Source organism: Xyrauchen texanus, chromosome 4, assembly GCF_025860055.1.
Source record: "Xyrauchen texanus isolate HMW12.3.18 chromosome 4, RBS_HiC_50CHRs, whole genome shotgun sequence".
In the NCBI taxonomy this organism is placed as follows: Eukaryota; Metazoa; Chordata; class Actinopteri; order Cypriniformes; family Catostomidae; genus Xyrauchen; species Xyrauchen texanus.
The window spans coordinates 51,055,059-51,080,302 of NC_068279.1; the positions used below are offsets into that span (position 1 = coordinate 51,055,059).

Sequence of the window (25,244 nt, forward strand, 5' to 3'; positions counted from 1 at the left end):
CATCACACTCCAAACGGCTTAAGAAAACTCTGGGCAAGCATGTACTGCAAAATAGAAGAAAAAAGAAAAGTTTGATATAAAGATCAGCGGCCGGTTGCACCAGCTATACAAAAGTTTAAACTTAGCCTAGTTGTGGCGTAAATGGGCATGAAGTCACAATTTACGCACTACTAAATATTTGAGCATTGCACCATTAAACTTCAGTACGACGTACCCCTACGTATAAACTAAATATTTACAGAAGACTCAGAGCAGGTGTAACTGATGGAATAAAAAAGAAGACTGATCTTTTATGACATCAATAAGCTCATGTTTTGCATGACAGGCATCAATCAAATAATTGTGATTATGACAATTAATTGCCTGTTTTAGGTGTTTCATAAATATGATGAATAATTACCATACAAACTAACTAATTCATTTATACAAATTTTTACCAACTTGAGTCATATAATAAAATAAGGGTATGATTTCCTTTTCAGGCTTCAAAATCATATGAATGACAGTCAAATATAAAAGTATAAAATGTTAAATAATTAAAATAATATCTTAATTATCAAAATATGTTTCTCAAGAGAGCTGCTCTTGTGACGTCCGCAGTGACAGTTACGTGAGCAAACAAGGTTTGTACATCAACCGTAACAAAATCAAATTGAAGTTCATGGATTTTTAATACTTCTGTGTACAAATATGAACACTGCTTAATAGATCAATGCAGGTAAACGTCATATTATGCAACTATGCATCACTTTACGGAGAGTTAACATCTTACTAGTTAAGACTTTAAGAACAGGTGGAGCAACAAATTAAGCACAGACTTAGTTGCAAACTAACTAGTAGTTACGAAGCCTTGAACTTTATACCCCAACTTAAGACCTTACGCACAGCTATTTACTCAACCTCATGTCCTTCCAAACCTGTAGGACTTTTTCCTGTGAAACACAAAAATTGACATTTTAAAAAATGTTTTTGTCCATATAATGAAAGCCATTGGTGACCAAAACAAGCTATTTTGCTCAGCGTTTACTTTCTTTATATGGAATACAAAATACATTTTTGGGGGTTCTGCAAAAGAAAGTCACATGGATTTGGAAGGACATGAGGTTGAGTATATGATGACAGAATTTACATATTTGGGTCAACTTTTCTATTAATATTAAATGTTATATATATGTTATACTATCTGAAACACAGTAATTTTATGAGACTTAAACTGCATGTTGCAAAAGTATCTTCATTGCAAATAAAAACAGATAGTATAATATTTTTTACTCCGTTAAAACAGCTCTTCAGTGAAGCCAGGCTGACAACCTCCAACCTGCTTCAGTGAAGCCAGTCTCCTCATACTGCTTTTCCTCCTGTTGCAAACCAATTCCAGTTTTATCTAACATTCAGTGCGATGTTTATTGAAATCCAAACGGCAAACTTACCTTGTTTATCTTCAACAATATCCATGTGCTCCTTGTCAGGGCTGGACTGGGAAGAGAAATCGGCCCGGGATTTGACATAACTGGCCAAAAATGTGTTGGTTGGGGGGGTTTCACTAACGCGGCGGCTCGTTTTAGCTTATCGCAGACGACACAGCGGCCCGCTCGGTTCTCCCTGATGGCTAGTCCACCCTGATCGGCCCCAAAGTGCGTCGGTCCACTGGAAAAATGTCCGGTAGGCCAGATTACCAGTCCAGCCCTGCTCCTCGTCTATTCCAATTGATCACTTTATAAATGATGCCCGTGAGCTGGACCGTATTCAGGCCTGCACTGCAAAAAGTACAAATCACACACAGAGAATTAATGAAAGCCCACATTATATTTCTCATATGTAACCGGTGTTGATCTGCAGATATTCAGATATTAGATATTCAACTTGACCAAAAAAGCTAACTTGGTGAGTTATACTGTTATTCATTGTGGTTATTTTCCTAAGTTAACGTTAGCTGCATAGCTAATATTCATTTATCCTAAGAAAATAACCACAATGCACGTTCAACGTAAACAAAAGCTACAAAACATAATTATGTATTCAGAATAAAAACTTTAAAGCCTGCTAAAAATATGTTTGAAAATGTCTACTGATATCTTACCTCAAGTTTCTTAAACTTGTTTCTATTGAAACACGTGCGCCGCTGAACGTAATGCTGCTGCAATAAAGAGTAACATAACACGCTCACATTTAGAATAAGCAGGGGGAAAAAATGAAAGTCAAAATAAATAATGAATTACATATTTAGGAAGATTGCATTGTGATGCAGTGTATGCAGACATAAAACATTTTTTTTTATGTGACTGGATAGGTAAAAATTACTCACCAAAACAGACGATTTCCCATTGAGACCCATAGGAATACAGAACGTTAGGGAATACCAAGATGGCGGCGCAGTAGCTTCACTCTTGTGACGTCATGAGCTATCCAGTTATATATATAGATCAGTGGTTAAAACCATATTGAGAAGCATTTGATTTATCATTGGTTATACTCAACTGTTATATTCTTATTCATCTGTGGGTTGTCATACAATTCTTAAAGTACATTAATCATAGAGATTGTGTATTACTAAAATATCCCAACTGCCCTTCTGTGACATCACTCTAAAATGGACAGTTAATTATAGTTTACTGTTTATTTATCATCCATCTAGTTTCATTTTTCCCCATTTCATTTAAATTCATATTTGTTTTTTAATAAACACTGTAATTGTTTACTTGAAGTGATTTCATTCATTTTACTAATTGGTTTGGTTGAAGATTAACCTGAATATTTCCATTGTGTTAATTCACATTCACATAAAATGCATGGTTATATTTCAACAGAGGAAATTGGGTATTGTGTTAAAGGGTGTTAAGAGAGTTCCCTTATAATTAGTCGAGACTGCAAAGTTCGAACCCGAGTACCCGCCCTAAGAGCTCAGGTACGTCATTTCTGAGAGGGAAGAGGGTGCTACAAAAATAAATCTTTATTGTTCTAATGAATTGTGTTAAATGCTGCCGGGATGGGAAAACAGGGGCTCAGCAACGCTAGCAAGTAACGTTAAGCGTATTATATTGTTTAGTTTCCTTAATTTTAAACTGTTCCTCCTCTACCCTAGACAGGGGAGGTCGTAACGGGCACAAATCAGCACAAACTAACGACACACCAGTTCGGAACGATTTGAACCACATGGGGTGGAGAGTGATATCATTGCTCCCAAATAAAAGCTGTTATTTCTAAGATACAGACATTGTTATTTTGCTAGCCATCTTAAACAAATCTTTAATTTTATCTGTCGTTCTTTTGATAAACATTAGTTAACTGCAGTTACACATACTTAGAACTATTGTTCCTCGATGTTGCCACAAATATAGGAAATTCACGTCCGGTTGTCACAACATAATCAAATAGATTGCTACAACGAAAGTTGGTCATCAAATTACAGTGCAGTTAGGTAATGCAAGAAAATGTATCTAAGGTTAAAATAGATGTACAATAAATGTGTAAACTAAAAACACAAATGAGGATTCAATATTTACATTTTCTGATATTTAAATCTAGTATATGGCCATATACGAACAAATACAGTTAGTGTTCATATATTTGTATTATGTACTATATATTATGAGGGGTGGCAACACCAAAGCAAGTGCCCTAAATGGATTAAGGTAACAAGCTTCATTGCAGCAAGTACTAGTTCATTAATTGGTGTCATAATCAAATTATAAATGTCCATGAATTTGCGATACAACTGCATTTCCACAGGAACCACATAGTAAAATTGTTGCTACTGATTTGCCAAAATTAAAAAAAAAAAAAAAAAGAGTACCAGTACATTGTCTATTAAACACATCGACAAATTCTAAATGTTCCTTAGCTTGACATAAAACTGGCAATCTGGAATAAACTTCAAATTATGCAGGACAATTTCTTTAAGCATATGCATGGATGAAGAGCTGCATGCATATCCAATGTTATTCTGCTAATAAAATCCTGTAGGCCTTTGTAACTTTGTAACATCTGGAAAAAGCCATTTGAAAGGGAACATTAACAAAAAGTTAGTTCTAAATAAAAAATAAACTCTTGGAAACCAGTACTTTGGGTGGCAGTGCTGCAAAACTCATGAATATTAATTATTTTATGCACAATAAGAGATTATTTTAAATCACCTATTTTGATAAACAGTCATTCTTAATGACCTATTCAATCACTCAAATAGATATTTCAAATTATATGGTAATTTTATCTCTACATCTGCCACTATCAGTCTTGGGATTTTGTTGTCAGTAGATGAACACATATATCAGCAATTTAATCAAGAAACATGACTGATTGATCTAGTGGTTACTTTTTGCATCAAGTTTTTAGAGGTTCTGGTTTCTAATTCACCCAAATATAAAGTGCTATTGTAATAAACCAAGATTTCATATAGTATGCAAACATGCAGGGAGACAAGAGTAGCGGAATCACAGACACATTTATTGACCGTTATATATATAAATATATATATAATATTTGTTTATTTATTTTTTTAAACACCAGTTAACTTCATAGTTCAGACTGCGACAAAAATATACTCTCAACAGCGGTGGGAATTTGCGCGAGAGCATCAGAGACCCATTGCACAACCCAGCCATGAAACACTCATTTCTCACAGTTCAAATAAACTCACAGTTTATATGGGAAGAAAACACACTGCGTGCCAGTGCTCCACATTAACAATCAGCTCACCTGATTACCCCACACTTGAGAGTGATTAAGAGAGAGAGAGATAAAGACAAAACACATGCTCTACATACAAACAATACCACGAGAAGGCAGTCACAATGGGGGACATATTTCTCTTTTCTATTACCTGGAAAACAGCGTGAGCTGCAGAAAAACTGCTGACACTAAACAACACTGATAACAGCGACAACAAACATTTAACATGAATTCAAAATAAATCAAATCAAAACAGAAACTCCAACTCGAGAACTGATGATGTTTAACACATGAATTGAGAAATATAGTTAACTGAAGAACATAGTTACACATACTTCATATGCATAATGTATGAAATAGGGATACCTTCTACCTGTAGACACAACACAAAAAATCTTCTCAAAGTGTTATTTTGGGAATCATTCAACAATGGATCTTGGCTGACCTTTATTGGACATTTCTTGTAATTGACACTCAAAACTGGGTTAGACATATATGGCTTTGATTTTCTAGTATTTTTACATTTCAGTTGATATTTTTATTATTTAGTAGTTATATAAAAAATTAAGACATATGGTTATTAACAATAAACCTGAAAATCCAAGCATGCTAAATACTTAAAAACATGTGAATTGACATTTAAAGTGTTGTCATGGCAACAGTATTTAAGATATCAAGAATCCCTTCAGAATTTTAAATCTGCACTGTCTTGACATTATTCAAATTTTTTTAAGCAATTCAGGTAAAAATAAGATGGATATTTCAAAGTTTGTTAAAAAGAGCCCAAGAAGAGAGGGTGATGTGGGTTAAGGAAAGATCAAAAAGGAGGTTTAGAGAAAACCTGCCCAAAAATGTGCGTTTCACTCAACCCAACTGCATTTTAATAACCACATTACTAAAACAGCTTATCACAGTGTTAAAAGACCAAACATTATTTATAGATTGGTTTTGGAGGTTGGCTATTGAGAATTATTACAGACAAACGAGTGCCTGACTTATTAAAGAAGTATAAAACAAACCTGGGAATGCTTGTATGATGAATAATTAAGATTGAAAGATAATGTATTACTTTTACTTATGCTTTTATTGATCTCATTTGCATTTTAATAGTAATGAAGAATGGGGGAAAAAAGAAGAAAAAAAAACATGGTGGTGACTAAAGATTAAGATTGCTTGTCTTGTTTGTTTATAAAATGTTAATAAGGATAGTTTAAGAAATGGGGTGCATGATTGGCTAAAATTGGTATAATGATTGGAATAACAATCTTGTGGGAAGAATAATATTCTGTTGTTTTAACATTGATCAAATCAATCTTTTTGTGATTAACATTTTTATTGATTCCCACAGAAGACACGAAAAACAAAACATATACATGGAATCAACATTTAACATTTAATCCACATCACATTCCCCAATCCCACCCTGACCCCCAGTAAACACTTGTGGTCACATGAGCATATTCACACACAAAAAATGTAAATAAAAATATATAATAATCACACACATCTACAGATTTTTACACATCCTGTGAAGTGTCAATGTTGCCCTAGGGGGCTTACACACTTTTGCTTCACTATGATTAAGGACTGAGTCCATCAAAAGATTAAAGTCTCCTCCCAATATTATATCATGAGGGGTGCCAGAGGCTTGCAACATCCCTTCAAGATTAATAAAAAGCTCTGATCATCAGCATTAGGAGAGTAAATATTAGCCAAAATCAACCTTTGCCCCTGAATTTCTGCCAAAACAATGACTCTTCCAAATTTATCGTTAATCTTTTTGAGACATTTGAATTGTAGATATTTACTCCCCTGCTCTTACTTGAGCAAGCACTAAAGAAAACATGTCCACCCCAAATCTTCCCAAAATGTTCAGCTTCCTGCGGGGAAAAATGTGTTTCTCGAAAAAACACAATGTAATATTTCTTACCTTTAAGGAAATAAATAACCTTCCTTCTTTTTATGAGGTGCTCCAAACCATTCATATTCCACGTGGAGAGAGATAATCCCCTCATATTAACGTTTGACATATTAAAAAAATAGATTGGGTTAAAAATAAAATTACAAAGACCACATTCCAACATTAGTGCAACAATCAAACCCTGAACTTCCCTTAGAACTAAACAAACAAAAAAAGAAAAACATATACATTAACCCCACGCACAACAGCGCCAACCGTCATTCATCCCTCCAAACACAAAAAGTCCTTGTACGCCTGCGAGAGTCCCCGCGACAGATTTGTCGTCAGATTGCTAAAGTCCGGTGCTTCTGTAAAAATTTTGTGAGACCGAATTACATAACAGAAAATAATATATAAAACAACATTTGGTCCTGATGCTCCACAGGAGTGCTGTTCCATGATCTGGTCACTGATAAGAGAGAGACTGTGTGACCTAAAATTTGTCAATAGAAAGTGATGGGTGAAGGGATTGGATTGTGAAGTTATTGAATTAGGCTAAATTAGTGGGAATTTTTCTTAAGTCCCAAATGAGGAAATATATGGAATATTTTTATTTAATCATTCAGTTAATCCTTGATAATTGAATTATGTTTACAATGATCTAAAAATGACAATGTGTAATCAATGTACTATGAATAACTGCATTATGAATGTTATTCAATATGTTAGATATTTAATCATTAATTTATTGATTTAATTATAATTTACTCAGTTTAATAATCAAAGTGCAAATCAATGGAAAAATACAACTTAAATTCTCTATGGAGAATTACAGCTTCTCTGTGTATGGCTCTGTCTGTGAATGACCTTGAAGGAGATGTGGCCAAGACTTTTGCTAACAGCTTTGAATCTGTGGATAGAAGGCTAATTGGCCTATAGCTAGAGCACTCAAGTGAATCCTTCCCTTTCTTCAAAAGCAAAGTTATTAAAGCTGTGTTTTGGTCCCTGTGCAGAGCCCCTTTTTCTAAAGCAGAATTAAAAGTGTTAAGTATCAAGGGAGCCACTATGTCCCATAATGCCTTCAATAGCTCCGGGGGAATCCCATCTAACCCAGGGGCTTTATTACTGGATCATGGAGTCCAGGGCAGACTTCAATTCTTCAATTGTCAAAGGGCTGTCCAATATATCGCGCTGAGAATCATTTAATTTGGGAAGATCTAAATGTTTAAGGAATAAATCAAAATTTGTTGGGTCAGTGCTGGATTCTGACGTGTACAAATGTTTATAATAGGATTCAAATATTCTATTTACATCCTTAGGTTGAGTATACACTGAACCCTCATGCCGAATAGCGGATATGCTGGCCTTAGATTCACTGTCCTTCAACCTCAAAGCCAAAAGCTTAGATGGACGTTCTCCATTGAAATAATAGGACTGTCTAGAACGGTGTATGAGAAATTCAGCTCTGTGCAAATATATTGATTTTAATTCTGATTTAAGGATGTTAACTTCTTTGGCTTTGGTCTCACAAAATGTACCTTTTAGTTCCTTCTCTAGTAGATCAATTTGTTTTTCTAATTCAATTTTAGGACTCTCTCTACGCTTTTTACTGAACGATGAATAACTTATACATTTACCCCTAATAAAACATTTAGTGGTTTCCCACAAGACTTGGGGGTTAGAAGCGGAATCCCTGTTAATCTGCAAAATCTCCTTCAAAGAGTTGCGTAATTCAGCCACAAATGTACAGTCCTTTAACAAGGAAGTATTAAATCTCCAGCGATTGTGCCTGGAGCCCAATGATACAGGAGTTAAAGTAGAAATTATTGGGGAATGATCAGATAAAAGAAGTGGCAGAATATCCACTTTACTAATATAGGGAATTAGAGAGGGAGACATAAGTAAATAGTCAATCCTTGAGTCGCTCTTATGACGAGCTGAAAAGAATGTATAATCCCTGGAACCATCATTTTGTAAACGCCAAACATCACATATGTTAGTGTAAGGACTTCCTCCAAGGGACAACACTTGACACAGCGGCTCAGAGGTGAGGTTCTTTATTCTCTTTTAATTACAACGTGCACACAGCACTTTTAAACAGTCAGTTTTGACCACACACAAACACAGTAATTGGTATGCCACTCTCTCTCCCATGGAGGCCCTTTGGCTGCCTTTTATGCCGCTCTCCCCATGCTCACTGAAATTAGAGACAGGTGTTAGACATAATCTAGCTCAGGTGTAAGCACCCTTACCGCTTTCCTCTCTTGGACGGGCGCTTGACCACGCCCCCGCTGCCACAGTTAGAATGTTGCAAAAATGAATTAAAACAACCAGAAATCCTTGAATCAGCTTTAGAAGCATGAGATCTATCTAGCTGAGGATCCAACACAGCATTAAAATCGCCCCCTAACACCACGAGGCAGTCCTCCAAACTCACAACTAAACGTAGTAATTCTTGAAAAAATAATGGATCACCCTCGTTGGGTGCATAAACAGACACAAAAGCGCATTTAGTATGATTTAGAGAACCAACAACATAGGTAATTCGGCCTTCTTTATCCCCACCAGAACGTATAACAGAAAAATTAGTAGAACGCCTAGACAATATCAGCACCCCTTTAGATTTATTAACGGCCGAAGAGGAGGAAATCATTTTAAAATATCTATTTTGAAAGCGATGCACATCAGCTGAATTTAAATGAGACTCTTGTATAAGGGCAAAAGAAACCTTTTTACATCTTAGATAATCTAAGCATTTGGTCCGCTTGATGGGGCTATTTAACCCATTAACGTTCCATGACAATATATGTATAGCCATAATTTAAAGAGTAATAGCTATGCAGACCAAACAGAACAAGGCAGGAGAACCAAAAAGTAGTCCCCAAGAAAGATAGTGGGCAGCAATTAGAAAAATATGCAATACACACCTGAATGCATATAAATACTATGCATATAAATGTATGCATAAAACAAATTAAACTTACGTGGGCGGACTTGGGCATGGAACAGAAAAACAAAAACAGTAAAAGAACGGGCAGCAAGCAAAGAGTTAAACACACTCTTCTACCTGCCCTTAACGTAACAGTCTTTGGATACGCGGCCAACTAGCTGTCCGGCTCGTCCGTCGACACCTGACCCGGTCATTTTCCGGATGAACGAAAAGAAAAATCAATCCGTCTCAGTAAGGTCCTCCAAGGGAACTGCCGATTCATACTCCTTCTCTTCGGATTCTTGTGACACGACCGCCTCTGCTCCCTTCCGGGAAGATTTGAGGATGAACTTTTCAACCTCCGCCGGTGTCTCAAGCAGTGAAATCTTCCCTCGGTGAGTAACTTTAACTACCGCGAGATAGAGCAAAAAAGACGTAATTCCTGACTGAGTTAGCTTCTTCCTCGCCAATGCCATCGCTCTCCTCTTAGATGCAGTGTGAGTGCTGTAGTCTGGGAAGAAAAGCAGTGGAGATCCATTATGAAGAATTTGTCCAGCAGCACGGGCTCCATTCAGGATCGCATTCCGATATTGAAAGAAGCATCTTAAAAATGAACGTACGAGGGGTAGATTTCGCGCGCTCACCGCTGTATATACGGTGCGCTCTTTCAACCCCCAGCACTTTGCCAACAAGAGAGGGTATCCATTTAGGAAGATTATTCTGTATAAATCACAGAGGATCATCTCCCTCTACACCCTCTTTTAGTCCCACTAGACGGACTGACGGCTTTTGTCTTCGATTCTCGCCAACTTTTCCTGAAGGGAATCCACTGCTAGCTTCACTTCCACGGTGTCTTTCTTTGCGTTGCGAAGAGCTGCCTGCATGTTGTCAAAATTATTTCTTATCAGTCGAACGTCCTCTTCCAGGACTCCAAGTCTATCCACGATTGGGGTGAATTCTTCCTTAGACATTTCCCTGACAAAGCTAAGGTTCATCTTTAACTCATCAGCAACAATGGCGCGAAGTTCCCCCTCAGGAACACAATTAGGATCTTTAACTCGTTTTTTCTCCGGGGAAGCCATTGCTAATTGACGTTTTGCCATCTTCATTTGTTGCACCGTTATCAAAGCAGCCAAGACTGACCAAGCGTTGAGAATTTACTGAGAACAGATAGATTAAGGATACCGAGTCAGGGAGCAGTCGAACTACACAGCCATTGCTACCGGAGGGTCACGTGATCTCCCTCGTATTTACTACTTCATAATGATCAACAACGTGCCCATTCCTTTCTTTTAATGAGTAAAGCAAGAGTGACACCTTTAAAACCTATCACTATCCCTCGTCTGGAGCTCACTGCTGCCACACTTGCCGGTCGCATGGACAAGTTGTGGAAGAGAGAGAGCTGAAGATGAAACTTCAGGATTCTGTATTTTGGACCGACAGCACCTCTGTCCTCAAGTACATCCAAAATGAGACTTCTAGATTCAAATGCTTTGTAGCCAACCGAGTTGCTGAAATTCGAAGTGTTTCTGAAATCAGACAATGGAGGTATGTGAATTCTTCAAACAATCCAGCTGACCTAGCATCCAGAGGTCTACAGGTTGATTCATTCTTAAAGAACCAGATATGGATTTCTGGTCCTCCATTTCTTGTTCAACCACAAGAGTTGTGGCCCATGGATCCTTCTGATGTAGGTGAGATGTCGCCTTGTGACCCAGAAGTGAAAAGGAGTGTTCTGGTGAATACTGTGCAAGTTCAACAAGAGTATGAGTTTATGCCATACTTTAATTACTACTCTTCATGGATGCGATTGAAAAAAGGCGTAGCTTGGATCCTTCGATTCAGGAATATTCTAATTGATCTCAGCAAGGAAAGGAAAAGGTTGATGACTGCTTACTCTGATATGGACAAGTTGCAACGAGAGACTATTTTTAAGAAAGAGATACGAAAATTCAGATCCAATGTGCCTGCAAAATTGTCTTCAGACGAGCTGGAAAGAGCTGAATTGGAGATTATCCGTCTTTGCCAAAGGAAGAGATATTCTGAGGAACTGGCTAGTCTGCGGAAAGATGGATTGGTAAAACGGAATAGTGAACTCTATAGACTTAACCCTGTGCTTCACTCCGATGTCATCAGAGTTGGTGGACATCTGGACAAGGCTATGATGCCTGAAGAAGTTAAGCATCCGTTAATACTGGCCAAGGATCTACATATTTCAGATTTAATTCTGCGGCTAATTCATCATGACATTGGACATTGTGGATGGAATTATATGTTGGCTAATTTGTGGCAGAGATATTGGATCCCTGGTGCTAGCACTGCTATAAGAAGAATTTTGTCCAAGTGTGTGGTCTGCAGACGTCTTTATGGAATCCCGGGTCATCAGCAGATGGCAGACTTGCCACAAGATAGAGTCACACCTGATAAACCACCATTTACGCATGTTGGAGTGGACTGCTTCGGTCCCTTTGAAGTAAAACGGGGAAGGAGCGTTGTAAAACGTTATGGAGTGATATTCACATGTTTGACTGAAATAGCAAATTCACTTGATACAGACTCTTTCATCCATGCATTAAGAAGATTTACTGCACGTCGAGGACAAGTTGTCGAGATCCGTTCAGACAATGGTACAAACTTTGTTGGTGCCCAACGTGAACTTCAGGAGGCTATAAAAAACTGGAATCATAATCAGATCAATTCATTTCTGCTTTAAAAAGGAATTAAGTGGAACTTTAATCCCCCGGCTGGTTCGCACTTTGGCAGAATTTGGGAACTGATTATAAGATCAGTAAGGAAGATTTTAAATTCTATCCTTAAGAGGACAAAGTTTAGACGAGGAGGGTATTTACATACTCCTTTGTGAAGTTGAATCAATCCTTAATAATCGTCCAATTTCCAGAGCATCTCTGGATGTTAATGATTTGGAAGCCCTAACTCCTAACCATCTTCTCCTCTTGAAAACACAGCCGTCTTTACCACCTGGACTGTTTAAAAGTGATGATCTGTATTCACGACGACGTTGGCGACAGATCCTATATATGGCGGATCTATTTTGGAAGAGATGGATCGGGGAGTACCTACTTCAACTACAAGAACGCCAGAAGTGGCTGGTGAAGAAACGCAATTTTCAAGTGGGAGATATTGTGCTTGTAGTGGATGATACTGCCCCAAGGATCTCTTGGATTATGGGCAAGATTATTCAGATCACACAGGATAAAAGGGGATTGACACGTCAAGTAAGAATCAAGACCAAGAGTTCCTGCTTGACCAGACCCATTACTAAAGTTTGCCGCCTTCTTGAAACGGAGGACTTCTAACTATTCTATGACCGACTGACTGATTGACTGACTGATTTATGAGAGCTCTCAAATGACTTACCGAAGACTTTGACTAAAGACTGTTTGATTGACATGTTTACTTCAGTTGATTACGGACACTGTTCGAACATTGAAGAATTGGACATTTACACATATTTGTGTATACATTATTTATGAAAAAAGATTTAGCGATTTCTATGTATGCAAATAATTATGCAGTGATGTATAATTTGCGTGATTGTGTTGTATTGTTATGATTATTACAGTTTTGGGGTGTAATAATCAGGGGCTGGGGTGTAGGTGCCAGGTTTGGGTTGATGTCTTTTATTTTGAAATTTTTACTTTCAGTTTGTTACGTCACTTGTTGTAGGTGCATATTACCTGTTAGTTTGCTTGTGGTTAGCATGTAGGAAGGGGGTGAGTTGCTGGGACGCTCACTTTCTGTTGACCGTTTTCATTTCATTTAGTTTAAGTTCATTTCATAGTTTTTTTGCTTACTTTACTGTCAACATCCATCATGTTCGTTTCAATGTTACAATAAACCATCTGGATCTGCAGTGGAAACGCGTCAACTTTTATTCCCTCTACTCAGCCTCTTAGCGGTTACTGGCTGCCGTTATAATGGAAATGGAAAACCATATGATTTGGGGACACTGATGGATTCAGAGAAACTATAAAATGTTAATGTAGTCTATACAGTTCTGAAGTTATTTGTACAAATGTAAATTCGCTTATTATAGCTCCATCTTTTGGTCGATTCTCACAAAATGTAATATTCAGCTTTGTGTAGGAAATAAGTTTCATGACCATTGGCTATTCACCACTTTAGTTTTTAGATGCTGAAGTTTGAATGGCTGCTGGTGGAAATGTATTTTTATTTTTTAAATAAATATTTTAAGGATCTGTTAGCATCTGAATCACAACTTTTTGAACCAAAAATGGAATTAGAGACATTGGAGGTACATTTTGTTTCGCTTAAGGAATCAGAGAGAAAAAATAATAGTGATTCTAGCCCTTATGATTCTGGAGTTATCAGCTAAACGTAAAAGTACTCATTATAGTGTCACCTAGAGTCCAGCCCAGCCAAGGGGCACAAGTTACGTAATCAAACACATTAAAATGGTCTTAAAAATCTGAGCTCTTTTCAGTCTAAATAGATGTATTGTGTAGTGATCGGCCGATCTTGATGACCATTTGGTAGTGCCCAAATAGCCGATTAACACAGGTGGTCATTCCACATTTTGTAAGTTCCAAAATCTTCCAACAGTCAATTGACTGGAAGCAGTGTGTTCTGTTTTTTTATTGAGTAAATTGTGTAAAATAAGTATTCACTTAAATTCAGCAATTTTGTGTGCATTTTATCGGTTTTCATTCAATTGTATATAATTGCAATCAGCCACTATCCTCTCTAGAGACTGGCATCCACCTTACAAAAAGCATATCAGTCAATAATGAGAGCCTAAATATTACACAGAAGGCTTTTTTTTTATTGAATAAAAGCACACATATCAGTAGCCATGATGACAGTGTACAGCTGCAGTTTATATACACATTCTGAACTACTATGCAAGTCATATATGCAACTAGTATCCTCTGTAGAGGATAGGTCATTTAACTTTGTTTTTAAGAAGTCAAACATGAATGTTTCTGTTTTATTCACTTCATCAATCATTTTTGTCAATGTTCTTGTGGTGTTACAAATACAGTCAAGGTCTATGGACATTTAAGAATATAACTAAAACAGAGTTTGTAGTAGCCCAGTTTGTAATACTGTAACAACAATGTGGCCTACATCTCTAACTTTAAATTTGATTACTTTTAAATACTGTCACTCCCCTTATGCCTCAGTAAACCTGGATGACATCATCCCATTCTCTCACAGGCCACATCCCATTCTCCTGCACATTGGCCGGTGAGCTCTTCCAGTCCCAGGTCTTCAAAGGAACATTCCAGTTGGGTCCGTAGTTGGCCATCACATAGTCCAAAGTCTCGCAAGGAACTTGCACCTTTAGCTCCACCAGCTCTGTCCAACACAGACTGAATCGTGGAAACACATATCTGACAGGACACAATGCAAATAAAAGACATATTTCATGATGAAACACACAGACAATGTTTTCACTGTGTACTAGTGTTGTCACGGTACCAACATTTCAGTAGTCGGTACCAATACCAGTGAAATTTCACGGCACTCTATACCATTTTCGGTACCAAAGCAAAAACAGGTTACTAAACAACACTCTTTTAATAACAAAGTCTACAAAACATTAGCAGCAGAACTAAGAACAAAAATATGCCATTGAGCAACACTTTAATTTAAATACATTATTTTTTAATTATAACAAAACTGAACAATGTATGCTTAAGTATTTTTGAACACTTATATAAGATTTGCTTCAACTTTTAATTTAAGTTTTTACCAAGTACTAAACAAAAGCCTAAATAAACAAGCATGCAATAGAATTAATAAAAAACAATTTCCAAACTAATGTGCAAAGTGCTCTCTTATTAATAAAGCTGCATATTGCCAATTTTCTACATGATAAGAAATGCACAGTGACCTATATTATGATTAAATAAGTCGCGAGTAAGTTCTAACTTAGCTGCGCGCTCGAGGGAGGAGTTCCCCGAGGCAGAGTCTCTCTCAGCCGGTGAAGTTTCAATCTCTCCCCCTTAGATCGGGACATTCGCGCAACTCATAGAGGAGGCACCGACCACACAGAGAAATGCCAGTTTCTGAGTTTATAGTTATTAACATGACCTGCTTCTGTATTATTTGAACTTTAATAAAGCCATTTTACTGCATTTATACGGAAGCTCAAAGAGGCCTTGCGTTATTATTATTTTTCTGTCTCGTTTTCTAGTGATCTCGACATAACAAAAAGTTGTTTTTGCCTTTAATTTTCTATACAGTTTTTAATTGACCTACAGGATTTACAATTAAAAGTTTATTACAAGGTATGAAGGACAATGAGAGATCCTTGGCAGAAAAGTACAATTTATTATATGTAAATGTAAAATTATGTTAATTCATTTCACTTTGGTTAGAATACTCTTGGATAGGGCAGGTGAATATTTTATAACCAGTCACCAATCACATAGGCTAAATCAAACATATTAATAAACACCAGGCAGCACGTCACAAACACTTAATAAACGCTTTTTCATCAATACAGTAAGACTCGCTTTCTTCTGCACTCAACAGGAGTCAAGAAGCATTTATTTCTGTGCTTTCCGCAAAGTACCGTCATAACTGCAATATGCGTGCACTCGGATCTAAATCACGGCTGGCTTGCAGATGTCCCGGTCCCTCAAGTTGGCTGGCAATGAAATTGACCAAACGTTCAGGGTCACTGTATTTTCTACGACAAAGTTGTAGACGTGATAGTCTTCTTCTAAGGCGTTTGACACTAATCTGGATGTTGTCAATGACAGAGAGACGTCGAGATCTCATGATCACAAGAAAACAACTTTTTGTTATGTCGAGATCACGAGAAAACAACTTTTTGTTATGCCGAGATCACGAGACAGAAAAATAATAATAATAACGCAAGGCCTCTTTGAGTTTCCGTACATTTAAGATGTTACGCCGAGATGTTTCCTTAAAGAGCTCCGCCTCCGCTTATTCCACAACGGTACATGCTTCTGAATGTACTTTTTTTTTAATCATTCCCTAATACTTTGGGATCTACATAAAAAAAACTGTGAAAGTTTAGAGTGCATCTGGACTGATCTGTGTAATTCTTCCTCCATCAGGCGTGAATTGCTGCTCTCACACGATTTCGTTAACGGTTTAATGTGATTTCATGTTACGTTAAATGAGATCAAACGACTATTAGACAACGAACATTTTTCTCATAAATCTTTTATTTTCGACGACGTCGACTAAACGTTTCAGACCTAATGCAAAAGATAATATGCTTTTAAACTCGCCTGCTTTATTTGCTTGAATAAATCCGGGTGTCTTGTCTTTAAGGTGCTTTATTAAGTTGTATGTGTTTCCTCCTTTCGTCAGAAAATTGTGAAATCAGCGTTTACAAATAGGTTTTTGCTGATCTATGATGTTTCCCTTTTCATCAGCCTCGAATTACCTGGCTTTTTCCCACTTTTCATTTCGACATGATTCAGTTGAGACTCCGCAGCAACAGCAGCTTTGCTTGCCGCAATCTTTTGCTTGTTGTGAGCGTTCGAAAGTTCCCGCCTCTGCGTGGATACCGGATAGACCCGGTACTCGGTACCACGGTACCTTCAGAAATTCTGGTATCATAAATAATTTTTTGTTTGAGTACCAACTTGGTACCGGGGTACCGGTATTTTTGACAACACTACTGTGCATATCTTAAGATTGCAAATGTTGTCCTACATTGTAGGGCTGCAGACTTGTACAAATGTGAGTCTTAAGATTGCAAATGTTGTCCTACTTTGTAGAATTCTGACTCTGCTAAAAACAACTGGGTCAAAAACAGACATATATAACTACATAATGTCAAAATCAATGACAATACTTTAAAGCATGTGACTGATATTAAGAGAAAACTCAATCTAATGAACATCTCTTCAATACTCACTTGAACTTTTTGCCACTCTTTGCCTGTGTACCTCCATTCCAGACAATATTATTGTCTTCATAAAAGAAGAAAATGTCCAGCTTCACATCAGTTCCCTGAAAGGAGAGCTCTAAACTGTCCTCTACCTGAAAAATAAATAAATGAATTCACCATAAAATAATGAAAAAAAACCCAATAAAAATTGTTGTTTTTATTACTGAACGTACTGAATGTACATAACTGAACACTTGCTCTCTGGGTAGAACAAATATACATATACCAGCAGTTTACAAACTGGGGTTCTGAGAATTCAGCAAATTTGGCACTTATTTTCACATGCAATCATGTCATCACTACAATTTTTAACATTTAAATTGACATAAGTATTCAGACAATTTGCTGTGACATTTGAAATTAAGCTTGGGTCTATTCATTTTTATCATCTCTGAGACGTTTCTACACCTTGACTTGAGTCTACCTGGGTTTGACTGGACATGATTTGGAAAGGCACACACACCCGTTTATATATAGTCTCTCAACAGACAATGCATATCAGAGAAAAAACTAAGAAACAAGGTGAAAGGGACTGCCTGCAGAGCTTGGAGACTTGACTGTGTTTGAAGAGGCCCAGATCTGCAGAAATCTACAAACATTTCTGCTGCATTGAAGGTTCCCAAGAGCGCAGTGGCCTCCATAATTATTAAATAGAATTTGTTTGAAACAACTAGAACACTTTCTAGAGCTGGCTCAACAGCCAAACTGAGTGCTCATGGTAAAAGAGGTAGTAACCAATAACTGGGTAAGTGTTCACCGATGACGAATGTATGTGACAACAAAAAAAAAAACTACAGATGTGAGTTTGCATATGGTGGTCCTCATGTGATATGATATGACTTAAGAAAGCATTTTCCAGTTGTGTGTGCAAAATGCATTAGGTGGCTAGTGCACAGATTGTGGTCTCGACAACAGACAGTCAGCAATCTGTCCGTGGAAGAGACCAATACTGATTCAATCACAAAATGGATGATTTAAAGGTTAAGTGTATTTTTTTTTTTTTTTAATATACTCTCCAATCTTAATATGGTGTTATGATGATGAAAGAAAGTCTGCTTTGCTTCTCAACATTATCACGGTGTGAGAAAAGGGGCGTGAGAGCATGAGATCAGTGTCAATTGCGTGAGTCTCACGCTCAATGCATGAGAGTTGGCAAGATTATCAAAATTAACAATTTATTTGACAGATAGGATTAAAACTTTACATAATTGGATCAATAAATTTAAGTACGTCAATTTCACAAAAGATTAGAAGAAACAAACTTATCACAAGTCAGAGAAACATACCTGATAACAGAACAACACAGCAACTCTGCGGGTTATCTGACTTACTATTTTTCTCCCAGACTATGCAAGCTTCCCTTAAATTTTCAGACATAATAAACATCATCGGCAAATGGTAAACAATAGGAATTTGGAACTGAATAGAATTCAGTAACTCTGGAGGAGACACTTTTCTAAATCCTGAAAGAAATTTACATTGAAGACCCCTAGGAAACCCACAGCAGAGACATAATTTCTCTAAATACCAAATCTTAGTTATGGCCAAGTCTACTGCTGCTGTGGAACTGATAATACAGTGCCAGTCACACTGAGAACTTATAAATTATTTACAAAGTGTATAGTCTGATTCGTTGTGTAAATACAAAGTTATTTTTTACATGTAAGCATAAGGTGAGTTTGAGGTGATTTTGAGCTGAAAAGGAGTGGGAAGAGAGGAGAGTGGGAGAAGGAACAGATGTGGAAGAACAACGATTAGGTAATTATTGCTCAGTGGGGTATGTTGTCTCAGGTAAAGATGCTAACTATGTAAAAGAGATCATATGTTGATTTTCTCAGAAGTTCTATGTTTTATCAGGAAGCAAGTCCAGACAACCTTACAGTTCTACTCTCTATACTTTGGTCTATACTGTCTGGCTGAAGAGGTACTGCTTTAGGGAATGCTTTCTATGGTTCAAACGTTTCTATGGTGACTCAATACAATCACCCGGATCAGAGCTCATTTCTGAGGATCCCAATCTATTGTTTCAAATGAACTCAAAAAGTATCCAGTAAAGCTACAGTCCAGACAGGTAATTAACTATCCCTCACCTTACCAAACTTGTGTTTCAGAGGGAGACCAGCCTTCTGAAATGCCTGAGTGATGTCATGCCGATAATCTTTAATCCAAATGCCCAGATCCACGTCTTTACTGTAGGGAATAATATTACACTGTCTGTACCAGCCTGTGAAAAAGGAAGAATGTTATTTAACATATATAATATCTATTATCATCATTGTCATATTATCAGCATACATATCTAGTGTTATATTTGTATCTTAAACATTTCCACATGTACTCTTATTTGGAATAGCTGAGTTAGCAGCCGGTACTTATGATTGCAAGAAAAGTAGAATAAAAGGCCTTTCACACTGGCAGACCATTTTAGGCACTTTTCCTTGGGGAAAGTGCTTTTCGTCGCCATCACACTTAAGGAACTAAAGTTCCTTGAAGCCATTTTAGGGGCATTTTTATCTCCTACTCCGAGGTAGATACATTTGGGGTGTATTGGCCTTATGCACCAGAGCAACAAGCACACAGATATCTTGAAAATTGTGTCTTTGAACTTTTGGTCCAGCGGTTTCTATATACAGTAGATCTCTTGGTGTTGATATCAAAGCGTAATCAGCTAGCGAAGAGGATTTACAGGTTATAGACTCAAAAGTTATGATGAGTATTTTAAAGTGTTCAGTGAATGTCATAAAACTGGAAGCAGAGCGGGGAGATTTTAAAATAAGAGTGCTTCATTCATAAATCCACAAGATCCTACCGTCATGCACTGATATGCATCTGTGTTCATGAAACTCCAAGAGAAAACAAAAAAGCCATTCAAATTATCTTTGTAAAACCCCTCTGACCCTCTTTTGTCTTTCACACATTGCTTTATAGTTTTTTAGTTATTTATTTATTTTTTATTGAACAAAACACAAATTAACAAGACATAGCAGCTTATACAAGTAAGGGACCAGTGAAACATATATTAGGTGAGTGTATGTATATGTGTATATATGTATGTATATGTGTATATATATATATATATATATATATATATATATATATATATATATATATACATATATACATACACATATACACTCACCTAAAGGATTATTAGGAACACCATACTAATACTGTGTTTGACCCCCCTTTCACCTTCAGAACTGCCTTAATTCTACGTGGCATTGATTCAACAAGGTGCTGAAAGCATTCTTTAGAAATGTTGGCCCATATTGATAGGATAGCATCTTGCAGTTGATGGAGATTTGTGGGATGCACATCCAGGGCACGAGCTCCTGTTCCACCACATCCCAAAGATGGTCTATTGGGTTGAGATCTGGTGACTGTGGGGGCCATTTTAGTACAGTGAACTCATTGTCATGTTCAAGAAACCAATTTGAAATGATTCGAGCTTTGTGACATGGTGCATTATCCTGCTGGAAGTAGCCATCAGAGGATGGGTACATGGTGGCCATAAAGGGATGGACATGGTCAGAAACAATGCTCAGGTAGGCCGTGGCATTTAAACGATGCCCAATTGGCACTAAGGGGCCTAAAGTGTGCCAAGAAAACATCCCCCACACCATTACACCACCACCACCAGCCTGCACAGTGGTAACAAGGCATGATGGATCCATGTTCTCATTCTGTTTACGCCAACTTCTGACTCTACCATCTGAATGTCTCAACAGAAATCGAGACTCATCAGACCAGGCAACATTTGTCCAGTCTTCAACTGTCCAATTTTGGTGAGCTCTTGCAAATTGTAGCCTCTTTTTCCTATTTGTAGTGGAGATGAGTGGTACCCGGTGGGGTCTTCTGCTGTTGTAGCCCATCCGCCTCAAGGTCGTGCGTGTTGTGGCTTCACAAATGCTTTGCTGCATACCTCGGTTGTAACGAGTGGTTATTTCAGGCAAAATTGCTCTTCTATCAGCTTGAATCAGTTGGCCCATTCTCCTCTGACCTCTAGCATCAACAAGGCATTTTCGCCCACAGGACTGCCGCATACTGGATGTTTTTCCCTTTTCACACCATTCTTTGTAAACCCTAGAAATGGTTGTGCGTGAAAATCCCAGTAACTGAGCAGATTGTGAAATACTCAGACCGGCCCGTCTGGCACCAACAACCATGCCACGCTCAAAATTGCTTAAATCACCTTTCTTTCTCATTCTGACATTCAGTTTGGAGTTCAGGAGATTGTCTTGACCAGGACCACACCCCTAAATGCACTGAAGCAACTGCCATGTGATTGGTTGATTAGATAATTGCATTAATGAGAAATTGAACAGGTGTTCCTAATAATCCTTTAGGTGAGTGTATATATATATATATATATATATATATATATATACACATATACATATATATACACATATACATATATATACATATATATATATATATATATATATATATATATATACACACACACACATAATAAAACAAAAAACAAAAAAGACAAAAAGAACTTAATTATAGGTGTATAGATATAGTAGTGTCTAAATGTATTGTGATAAGTTTAATGTAATAAAGGGGTGGTGCAGACTCACACCATCAACTCTTGGTAAAAAATACGTTGTGCTCACACAAGTAATCAATTTAGCTCAGCTCTTCTCAGTTACCTCAATTCAAACCAGAAGGTAAGAGACAAAACACGTGCAGTGCTTAAAAGGTCAATAGAGTGCAACAGTGCACTTATTCAGCATCTGGGTTCCAGAAGTATTTTTCCCATTCATTTGTTCCATAGGCTTTTCAAAAAACCCTCCATTAAAGAGTTGTAAAGCATGAACCAAACCAATAAACTCCAAGGTAAATGGAGCATTACAGACTTTATTTTAAGGCAAAAAAGTATTTGAAAATCTGACAAAAAGTGAAAGGTAAAAGTCAGTGTACTTACCGTCTTTCATGAGGGCACGAACTACAATCCCATGAAGCATTGCAAATGACATGATAAAATATAAAACTATTAATTTTAGGTTGTTGATTATAAGTATATAAACAATATAGTTTGATTATTGTGAAATATTCTGATATGCAAAAATATATAAGTGCAGGGAGACAGACTCGTTTGTGTCATTCAGAGTGCGTCACTGAAGTGGATGGTCGCTTCCGGTCTTATTATGTGGGCTTTCTTGGCCGCGGTTCTATGATTGGTGGATCTTTTACTGCTGTACCATGGGTACTGTAATTGTTCACCAGGAATTATGCTATTAAACGTGATTTTTAAACAATGAAGTTCAAATAACGTAGGTGGATGGCATATAACAAAAGCATATACCACTGATGATCAACTTCGGAGATCACGTTAGGTCTGTCGTTAAAGGTTTATAAGTTATTATTAAACATCAATTTGTCAATGGTAAAAATGTATGGGATTTTTACTTCTGGAACCAGACTCTATAGAAACTGTGGGAGGTGATGCAGCCTGTGATTGGTAGTTACGAGAAGTCAGATTCTTTTCCACGAATCAGTTCTTTCAATGAAATGGTTAAAAAAAAAAATTCACCAGTTAATTTACGTCATCGTGTAATAACGTCATTGTACATTATGCTAATGGTGCGCTCAAGTCATGTCGGAATGACTGTAGTGAAAAGTTGAGCGTAAATGAACACATCATTACATGTCGCCGGATGAGAATGACTAGATAGACTAGAAAAACTAGAAAGCACCTAATGTGTAGCTTTCACTTCATTTTGTTGCATCTGTGCTGAAAACGCTTCTTAGTACGAGTATGAGATAAAGAGAGAAATAAATATGAAATTGCGTCGTAGAATACATGCTCAAACACATTCAATAAGACCATATGCAAGCGCATATCGCTGATTATTACATTACATATTACATCTATAATAATAAGGGTGTTTATTATCAGTGTTTCGTTCAGTGATCTTACAATACATCCTATATTGAAGTTTTGCACCTAAAGCACCCAATACTGACAATGATATACAAACGCAGATGTTCTACATGTCTAAAGCATATAAAGTGATTAAACTAGTCTTAATCAACTCACAGAAACCATGATCCAGCTTTGAAAAACTTGCACAATCCTTAATAGTAAAATTAATTTATATTTATCAATTGAAATGTTTCGCTCCATCATTCAAGTCCTCGGTTCATGCATGCTCATCAGCAGCTCATTGATCAGCAGTTCTCAATATTATGTCTGAAATAGCCCTTTTCCACAGACATGGTTCCTGAATTCGCCAGTGCGAATTCTTGAACTGTTCTGTACATTTCCCTGCAGAAAAGGCCTAAAACCTGGTTCGATACCAGCCCCAAAAGCTTGCTGGTTTCCATGCAGGAACCAATTAAACATCGGGGGGCGGAGGGTGGGATAATGTTTCGTCACCAAATTTTTCCCAAACAACAACAATAGCTAGCCTCTGCAGCAAAGAGTACTTCTTTACTCTATAAAAAGCTGACAAAATTATCAGACATCAAAAGCATTCAGGTAACGCAGACGAAACAAGCATTATAAAATTAACTAGAGAGACCGCAGAGGGAAAAGAAGATACAACATGAAATGATGCATGCCGGTGTTCCAGTTCAACTGGTTTTCATGTTAACTGGTGACCAGAGGTGTGTAGTTACACGCAATATTTACTCAGTTACATTTCCTTGAGTAACTTTTTGGGATAAATTGTACTTTTAGAGTAAGGTTCAAAGTGGGTACTTTTTACTCTCACTCAAGTAAATTTCTAGTTCACAGCTGCGTGCTGAACCGGTATCACAGACTGTCACTCAAGTCATCAGTGCAGCAGCATCAAACTCTTCAAAGTAAAAAATGTTCTTCGCTCTGCAAAGTAAAAACAAAAAGAAGAATAGTTTCATCATGCAATGCCTTCATTTAACACCAAAACAAGCTGATATTTCAAGATTAAAATCACAGCTCCAACTTAAAGCAGCACCCTGAGGTATGTTTTGGCTCTAATTCAAACAGGCTTTTCTGTGTAATGAGATGGTCATTTTCAGGTTGATTCTAGGCTCTTGTGACATCTGTTTTTAAATGTACATTTTTAAATCAGTGCAGCAATATATCAGTGCACTTTGTCCCATGTCCCGCATGTCATAAGCAGTATTTATGCATTTACTCCACGCCCCCACGGGGGTACTGGAAACTATCGCAGCTACTTCAGGCGGATTAACTCTATAAATCCATGTAAACATCCAAGTTAAGTGCTGCCATTCACGTGATCGACAACTGAAGCGTGAACAGACAGCATTTCTGTGCGTGCACAAGGAGGTGCGTGGGGCACGTGTGAGAAGTGCGGGCGTGAAGGCAATTGTGGCAACAAGAGTGGCTGTGTCTGCAATCGTTCACTCATTGTGTGAATTCAGTCATAATTGTCGGAGCTCTGGGGCTGGTGCAGAAAAAAGTCACATATTCAATTTTAAAATACTTGGGCCTTCCTTGTTATTCTTATTAAATAATATATTAATAAAATAAATCTTCAATCTATTAATCATTTTTAATATATACTGTGTGTTATTGTAACGTATGACCTTGTCCTGTTTTTCTGTTTCCCCTTTGTCTTCCATTTTGATACTTTCGTCACTCCATAGTTTTCACTTTTGAACCTTCTGTACCTCCATAGTCTTGTTAGCCATCGTGTTCATTGTTCATTGTTCTCACCTGTCCTCGTTAGCTTCTCATTGGTTTCTGTTCATCACCTTATCATGTTATTTTGAGTTCTGTTTGTTCATTGGTCCCTTCTTGTATTTATACCCTGCCTTTTCGTTCAGTCACTGTCGATCGTTGTTTGTTGTTATGAATGTTAGTTTATGTTGTA

General features: G+C 37.3%; 1 protein-coding gene across 5 annotated transcripts in view; it reads right to left on the reverse strand.

The window, feature by feature from the left end:
- Positions 1-14,287: 14,287 nt before the first annotated feature.
- The window catches only part of fktn (fukutin), an 85,564-nt gene continuing 74,607 nt past the window's right edge, over positions 14,288-25,244 (reverse strand). For 4 of the 5 annotated variants that reach the window (XM_052125540.1, XM_052125536.1, XM_052125537.1 and 1 more), the window contains 4 exons: positions 22,349-22,369; positions 19,506-19,639; positions 17,383-17,507; positions 14,288-14,872 (listed from right to left, as the gene is read on the reverse strand). In XM_052125540.1, the coding sequence (XP_051981500.1) occupies positions 14,659-14,872; positions 17,383-17,507; positions 19,506-19,639; positions 22,349-22,369 (494 nt within the window). In that variant the 3' untranslated portion in view covers positions 14,288-14,658. The remainder of the gene's footprint in view (positions 14,873-17,382; positions 17,508-19,505; positions 19,640-22,348; positions 22,370-25,244) is intronic. The other variant, XM_052125539.1, reaches the window with a different exon arrangement.